This window comes from Grammomys surdaster, unplaced genomic scaffold, assembly GCF_004785775.1.
Source record: "Grammomys surdaster isolate TR1022 unplaced genomic scaffold, NIH_TR_1.0 207, whole genome shotgun sequence".
In the NCBI taxonomy this organism is placed as follows: Eukaryota; Metazoa; Chordata; class Mammalia; order Rodentia; family Muridae; genus Grammomys; species Grammomys surdaster.
In genome coordinates, this window is record NW_021604652.1 from 1,646,567 (window position 1) to 1,655,177 (window position 8,611).

Below are 8,611 nucleotides of genomic sequence, written 5' to 3' on the forward strand. Positions count from 1 at the left end.
GTTTTAGTGCTTGTTCTGTGCTATGTGCTGTGCTTTTTCTGCCAATAACACAGGACAAATGACATTTACATGTTCTGGTTACTTAAGAGAATGTGCTCCCCAAATTGACCAAACCTAAAAAACATTTTCAAGAAAGTAAAATAGTACAACTTGAATATGTTAAATTCTGTCATTAGTCACTGTAGCTGGGCAAAGGTATAATAAGCTGTGAATTAGGAGAATTGCATGGTTATTTTAACTATCACTTTTCTTTCTACTCAAAAAAATGTATTGGAATGCAGATGAGGAAATTATACTTCATTATATGAAAAATCTGGAATCATCTCAAATTTATTTAAATTACTTATGATATAATTTACAATGACTTCAATAATGTATTATGAAAACACTAATTTTAAGTTACAAAAGAAGTAAAATGTATAGGCCCTCCCTTGTAACAAGCTGATATATCTGTAGCATACTGGAAATTTTTCTGACTTCAAGTACCAGGCTTTAATTTTGACCTCGCCTCTGCTGTTTACCACTAATGTCATTAAACCTCATAGCACCTGCCTTTCCTCAGATATTGTGTATAACATATACATGCATAAAAGTTCATAAGTATATCATAAGAGTGATAATGTTGAAATATAAACTATAAAATGTGCTGCAAGTTCTAAGAACATGTTATGAATGATAAGAGGTTCAGATTGAGCTTTGGAAAGTGAAAAAATAGTGGGGAAGAGTGGATAGTTAGCAACCTTAAAAAGTCAAGCCTGGTACCATTCCATAGTACAGGTAGTACATAGATAATTGAAATCTTGATCAGGGAGATTTACATAGGTTCCATTAGGAAATAGTTAATTTGTATGTTTAACAAGACAGTAGCATTGCAATAAAGCAGGTGGTACCTTTTCAGTATGTTTAATACGCCATATTCATTGTGTTTTTTAAAGTCTGTAATTGAATCTTTTCAAAAGTACTTTGATAGTCTGATAAATTTGCTGAACTTAAGAGTTGCTTTCTGTATTAGAACTTTTAGTATATTTTAAAAGAACAGGGCAAATGAAACCATTTGATGCTTGATAGGTTTCTTTTGTATGATAGTAGAACAAAGACTATTGTGGGCTAAACAGATCTGGCAGTGGTATTTTTCCCCAATAGTGAATCAATCATAGACACTTTTCACGTTTTAGCTTTTATGATCCTCTTTGGTATATAATTTCAACTTCAACTTGTCTGGTAAAAAAATCACGTTGAAATATTTATTCCCTCTTATATGGAAAACATAGGACAAAAAGGAGTAATATGATGTAAATCCTCAAGGATATAATTGGAAAGAAAAATATATACATAGATAACTATAATATAAAACATAGTTAATTATAGTTGTAAATTAATATTAACATGGCAGTGTGTCATAGGAATCCTAAAATAGCAGAGCTTCCAGTGCCAAAGATTTTTATCTTTATAAATTGGAAAAATCATTTCAATTCCAGCAAATGTATTCCAGTAAACATTACCAGAAATAATAATTTAAGAAAAATATTTGTACTTTTATAATAAATGTTTTATGTGTGATGGGTAATTGATGTTTTTTTTTATATTTTTAGGCCATGAATATTGTGGTTCCTTTCATGTTTAAATATGCTGTAGACAGCCTCAACCAGATGTCGGGAAACATGCTGAACCTGAGTGATGCACCAAATACAGTTGCAACCATGGCAACAGCAGTTCTGATTGGCTGTATGTGCGATTCTTTAATCTTTCTACAGGTGTTGACTTTCTTCAAGAAGGTTTCATCATATTTGAGCAGATGACCTTTTAACTACAAATACAACTTAGCATTTTGGATTTTTATTATTTTGTGGGAAATTTTTTGATCTGTTTTCAAAAATTCATTGTATGATATGCTTTGCAAAACTTCTGTGATATGGCAGTATTTTCCGTGTATGAAAAAAAGGATAATATAAAACAAGACATTAAATGCATTGCCACAACCTTCACTAGACTTTTTATAAGATACCTTTCTAGGAAACCCAGTTCTTTTCTCACTGTTAATGAAAGTAGCTAATTAATGATATATGAACATTCGTGCTTTGTTAAAATATACTTAGTGGCCGAGACAAACAAATACAATTTGAAAATAATAGAATGTTCTTTCAAATGCACTGGAGCCCCATATATTTGAAAGGACATTTTGTAATACTTCAGAGCAGAAGCAAGGGCTTGCTAAAAGCACTTGACTCTTCAGTATCTAAGCCTTTCACATTTGTTATTGAGAGAATTGAATTAGATATTGTGCACTTACCCACAATGAGGCCATCTGGTCTATTCTACATTAAAAGTATTTTAATTGGAAAAAAAATCTTTCAGAATCTGAAATCTAGGGTCAAATAACATAGAAAGGGATTCATGATGATGAAAAGGTTAGTATTCATTAGAGTAGATGAGTCCTAGGCTTCTTTAGAGTAAATATTCTCTGGTATATTTATTTATTGGATGAACTGTTCATTGTACAAAGATTTCCTGCAGCCTTGCCACTTACACTGCTATGATTCTAACGTTTCTATGCCTCCCTTTACTTTTTTCTTTTGTTGTGTTAGATGGTGTATCAAGAGCTGGAGCTGCCTTTTTCAATGAAGTTCGAAATGCAGTATTTGGCAAAGTAGCACAAAATTCAATCCGAAGAATAGCCAAAAATGTATTTCTCCATCTACACAACTTGGATCTGGGTTTCCATCTGAGCAGACAGACAGGAGCTTTATCTAAGGCTATTGACAGAGGAACAAGAGGCATTAGTTTTGTCCTCAGTGCATTAGTATTTAATCTTCTCCCTATTGTGTTTGAGATGACGCTTGTCAGTAGTGTTTTGGTAAGTAATACGTTTTTCATAGTAAGCTTTTTATCTTACAGTCTTATTAATAGCAAGTGAATATTTGAAGCTGTTATGCTTCTGCATACCATGATGCCAGAAAGATTATATAGTTTGTTTCATTATTTTGCCACAAGCATCAAAGGACTGTCTAAATTCTCTGTTATTCTTTTAAACATCTAGATCATTGATTAGTGCTTCTAATTTTTTTTCTCAATAATTTTGTATGTCACATATTGGATTGATGTGCTCAGAATATTTACATTTCAATTTATGGACCCTAACAAGTTAAACCTGTGTAAACTTTTAATTAATTCCTCTTTAGGCTTAAACTGTTTCAGTGTTAGAATTTGATGGTATAATTGTGGCGGGTACCATTTGACTTTCTTTTCTTGTTAATTTGAGTGATTGTCTAAGGTATTTGATTTTTAATCCACTATTGATTAAGGTAACATGCCATCATCGTAGTCTTTATAAATATCCTTTGACTGAAACTTGCTGCTGTGATGCTTTAAAGTGAGAAGAACATCAACTGTTTTTTTTTCAAAAAAAATTGTTTCATTTTGTTGTTTTTAAAACAATAATTTTAAGAAAAGTAATGCTTTGTATTTATCTGAAGTGCATAGTATTTTAGATAACACTTTCAAAGAAAGCTATAGTATTCTCTACAGGCTTTCCAGTTTGCCAAGTTTTAGACTTAAACAAAACTGCCATATTCAGTTATAATTTTGGTTCAAAATATAATTAAGCATGATTCATAATCATATTTTAGTAAAATAACTTTTCACATTTTTACAGTGCTACTTTATTCCATTTTATTTTACATGACAGAGAATGCTGCCAGAGATTATACCATCAAATTCTAACACCGAAACAGTTTAAGCCTAAAGAGGAATTCATTAAAAGATTACACAGGTTTAACATGTTAGGATCCATAAATTGAAATGATAAAACTCTCACTTATTTATTGGTAAATGATGAAAGTCAAAGACAATTTAACCACTTCTCATTTCTTCTTTTGACTTCTTTTTCAGTATTACAAATGTGGTGCCCAGTTCGCGTTGGTAACCCTAGGAACACTTGGTGCATATACAGCCTTCACAGTTGCAGTTACACGGTGGAGGTATGATATTCCCCAGAGGCTAGTCAAGAGTGCAGAAATTAGTTATGGTATAGCATATGTCTGATGCTATGTAAATCTTTGTCTTACAGAACTAGATTTAGAATAGAAATGAACAAAGCAGATAATGATGCAGGTAATGCTGCTATTGACTCACTGCTGAATTATGAAACTGTGAAGGTAAGCTGTTTAAGTATCTTGTCATCTGCCTTTCACACCAAGATGTGTTCTGTTATGTAATTTAATGGTCACCATAAGAATATAAGATTAGAATAGGATCTCTAGGTATGATGAAATAATACTACTTCATTTTTCTTTTGTTTAGAAAATGTTCCCTGTCTTTCCTCTTCAGTTTTTTGGAAATATCAGAATTTTACTTTCTGAATTAGTTTATAAATGATCATAAATATGATTAGCATCCGTATTCCAAATGAATATTAGCTAATTAAGCTGATGTGCACGTTCTTTTTATGCTTCAGAGTGCCTAGTATAGTGCTTTTCCTTAATTATTTCATTCATTTTTGCATTAATTCGCTGAATAATTGCTGAATTCTTCTCATGCAAAAAACACTATGCTAAATGCTATAATGGGAGAAGGTGGTAAAAGTAGATCACAATGTCATCCTTGACTTCCTGTGATTTTATAATATGCTAGAAAAGTAAAATAAGTATTCAGATGATTCATCAAAAAGGCATGATATGGTGAGGGCAATGGGAACCAGGAATTCAAGGCGTCAGGGCAAGGCTTTGTGAAGGAAGTGCCACAAATAGAAAGCATGTTTAAATAATAAGTTTTAGGTTCTAATTGATTAGCTAGTTACTAAATGTTTATTGGATGAATTTTTAACATAATTCATCATTTGAAAGCTTTCAGAAATACCATAATCTAATATTGAAAGTATATATATTTTTCATGCATATGTGTGTATATGTGTGTGTGTGTGTATCTGTTTTTATTTTTGACAATTTCATACAGTATATAATGTATTCTGATTTTATTCACTTTCCCCACACTATCCCTTCTTATCCCCTTCCCACTCCTGCTGACCCATTTTTTTCTTCAAAGTTCAGTTTTATAAAGGATCTGTAGTAAAGTATATCCATATATCAAATGTAATGAAATTTATACCAATTGTATATATTCTGATTAATCCATAGTTACTATTTTTATATATTTGTAGTATTTTAATAATGAAAAATATGAAGCACAAAGATATGATGGATTTTTGAAGACATATGAGATGGCTTCATTGAAAAGTACCTCTACACTGGCTATGCTGAATTTTGGCCAAAATGCTATTTTCAGTGTCGGATTAACAGCTATAATGGTGCTTGCCAGTCAGGGAATTATAGCAGGTAATGGGTCTATGGGTATCACATTTAGAAACTATTATAAATGGGTTAATGAAAAGAATAAATGTTTTGTGTTAATTGTAAAGTGTGTTCAACAAAATATTTAGCCATTTTAGGGTGTTTTTCTTTTCCTCTGAGAATGTATTTTATTGATATTTCTTTTATTTCCTTTTGGTTAACACTGACTTACTCATTGAAGGTAAGAATTCTACTATTTATGCATTTTATGGGTCTGTAACCCAATTCTTTAGGAGAAACATTTTTTTAAAAATTAACCATGTAAAATTTTTACTTTTATGATACCTTTTTAAAAAATGTCTTTATTAATTTGAGACATCAGATTAATTTGAGACCTTTTTACTATCTAACATGTTTAATTTTTCTTCTAGACCTGGAAAGTAATGGCATTAATTTACTCTTTAGTTCAAAAGACTTGTTTTATAATTACCAGTATCTTTCTTGTAGTTTTCATTTACAAGTAATAGCTGTACCTGCTCCTCATTCATTTGGTATGACATTAATATGAGATATATCATTATTCTTTGTCATGATATCCATTTACTCCAAATTTTAATATATGTTCTTTTACAAATTTTTTTGTACTGTACAACAAATATTTACTTACGCCTTAGAGGAAAAAAACAGAAGTATTTTTAACCTTCCACTTCTACCATTACTTCAGTCATCCTTTTTGTATATTAAACATAGTGTATAAGTATGCTTTTTCCTTTCCATACAATGTACACTAAGTTCCTACATTACCTACTTTATGCATTCATATGCTGTGCAATTTGTGTCACTTTAAATGTTGCTGATTATGTACACTTAGAACTATTTGTCATAGAAATTGGCTATAAAACTCTGTCCTAAGCTAAGAAAGTTTATACCATTTCTTTCTTCTTCTGATTGCATAATAAGGTGCCCTTACTGTTGGAGATCTAGTGATGGTGAATGGACTGCTTTTTCAACTTTCATTACCCCTTAACTTCTTGGGAACTGTATATAGAGAGACAAGGCAAGCACTCATAGATATGAACACCTTGTTCACTCTGCTCAAGGTAGACACGCGGATTAAAGTAAGTAATGCATACAGTAGCCGTTTCAAAAGAACATGAACACTCTCCCATGAATATTGGGTTGTTCTAGAACAGCTGTTCTCAACCTTTGGCCATGACCCCTTTAGGGGGTCTCATACCATTTATCCTGCATGTCAGATTCACAACAGTAGCAAAATTACAATTATCAAGTACTAACAAAATAGTGTTATGGTTAGGGGTCACCACAACATGAGGAACTGTATTAAACAGTTGCAGCATTAGGAACATTGAGAACTACTGTTCTAGGAGAATATTCTTATATCACTATGTTAGACAAACAAGTTATTTACCATCATTTCTTCCACAACTCTTCACCAAGAAAATGTTCCTAGTAATCAAAATATATAGGAATTTCTTACCCACATATTTGTATGCACTGAGGAATGAAAAAAGAATGTGAACATGGCCTTATTCCATTTACATAAACCTCCTTTCCCATATTTTTCCTTGTCTGTCTGTCAATTAAAGACATTGTATGCAGAGCTTACTCAAAGTAGTATATTAAGTTGTTTTTTGTTTTTTCTTCCCTGCTAGGACAAGGTGATGGCATCTCCCCTTCAAATAACACCACAGACAGCCACAGTGGCCTTTGATAATGTGCATTTTGAATACATTGAAGGACAGAAAGTCCTTAGCGGAGTATCTTTTGAAGTCCCTGCAGGAAAAAAAGTGGCCATTGTAGGAGGTAGTGGGTCAGGGTGGGTAATTTGTTATTTATAAAATTCTACATTATTGACTTATAATTCTGGATGTGAATTTTTATCATAGGGAAATAATTATTATACTTAAATGGAGCTTCCCTAATGACAACAGATGCTGATTAACCTTTCTTCATCTCTAATTGCAGAAAAAGCACGATAGTGAGGCTGCTGTTTCGCTTCTATGAGCCTCAAAAGGGTAGCATTTACCTTGCTGGTCAAAATATACAAGATGTGAGCCTGGAAAGTCTTCGGCGGGCAGTGGGAGTAGTACCTCAGGTATTTAAAAACTGAATGTAATTCTTAGAGGGTTGTAGGATATATTACTATAATTTGAATCTAAGGAATCAACATATGCTAATGAAGTAGATAATGTTAGACCTTTCAAGTGAAATTCTGCTACCGAACAGATGTGGTTTTTTTGAGACAGGGGCTCACCATGTAGTCCTAGCTGGCATGTAACTCAGTATATGAATCAAACTGTCCTCACAGTAGTTCACCTGCCTCAATCAAGCAGACATGGAGTCTAACCCTAGGTCTAAGACTGATCAGTTTTGTGATACTCATCTCAGTTTCCTCATTATAAATAGATGTTACTTATTATTATATTCTAGAGAATACACACATACAGGCACACACACACACACCAAGTACAATACTCACAATATAAATGTTCAGAAAATTAAAAGTAATTTTGAATAGCTTTCAACATATTGTTTATAATTAAAAAGTAGTTTATCTACCAAACTTAAGTTTTATGCCTTATTTGCTATTGTGTGCCCTCTTCACTATGAGGCATACAGTATGTGACACATTGTAATAATTTTTAAATGTCTAGTAAGTGATGTTGGTCCAGGAATGGAAATTTAAAGTAAAGCCTGAGAAAACAAGAAGTAAATAGTCTTATAGGGTGTATGGTTTTATTTTAAAATCTATAAAGGAATCAGAGGTTCTGCCTAAATGGTAGAGTACTTATCTGATTCATGAAACCAGTATCAGATCTCTGGGAGAACAGATTATATTGGGAAAGGAGAGGAGAAAACCTGTAAGAAAGTCATCAGGAAGGATGTAGTGATCACACGTGAAATTCCAGCACTCGGAAGGTTATGATAGGATAATTGACTTCAGTTTGAGGCAGCCTGGGCTACAATGCATTCCAGGAAGGTCTGAACTGCTGAGTGGGATTCTGTCTTTAAAACACACACACACACACACACACACACACACACACACACACACACACACAAACTAAAGATCTCCAAGTGCTCCAGCATATGACACTCCTTTCTATCCTGTGTTTTCCTGACAATTCCAAATTTTAGTGGGTATGACCCTAGGGAAAATTGTTGAAATTCCACTCCTTTTTCATGTGCTCTGCTTTTAATGGTGGAGTGCGTTGTGAGCCCAGAACTCTGTTTTTTAGTATTCATCTTGGATGAATCAGATAGATAGATAGATAGATAGATAGATAGATAGATAGATAGATAGA

The 8,611-nt window shown here is 32.7% G+C and overlaps 1 protein-coding gene across 1 annotated transcript in view; it reads left to right on the forward strand.

The window, feature by feature from the left end:
* The window catches only part of Abcb7 (ATP binding cassette subfamily B member 7), a 122,833-nt gene that overhangs the window by 99,422 nt on the left and 14,800 nt on the right, over positions 1 to 8,611 (forward strand). The window contains exons 5-12 of the mRNA XM_028771421.1: positions 1,593 to 1,725; positions 2,586 to 2,854; positions 3,889 to 3,977; positions 4,067 to 4,154; positions 5,156 to 5,330; positions 6,246 to 6,403; positions 6,959 to 7,122; positions 7,272 to 7,401. Of these exons, the coding sequence (XP_028627254.1) occupies positions 1,593 to 1,725; positions 2,586 to 2,854; positions 3,889 to 3,977; positions 4,067 to 4,154; positions 5,156 to 5,330; positions 6,246 to 6,403; positions 6,959 to 7,122; positions 7,272 to 7,401 (1,206 nt within the window). The remainder of the gene's footprint in view (positions 1 to 1,592; positions 1,726 to 2,585; positions 2,855 to 3,888; positions 3,978 to 4,066; positions 4,155 to 5,155; positions 5,331 to 6,245; positions 6,404 to 6,958; positions 7,123 to 7,271; positions 7,402 to 8,611) is intronic.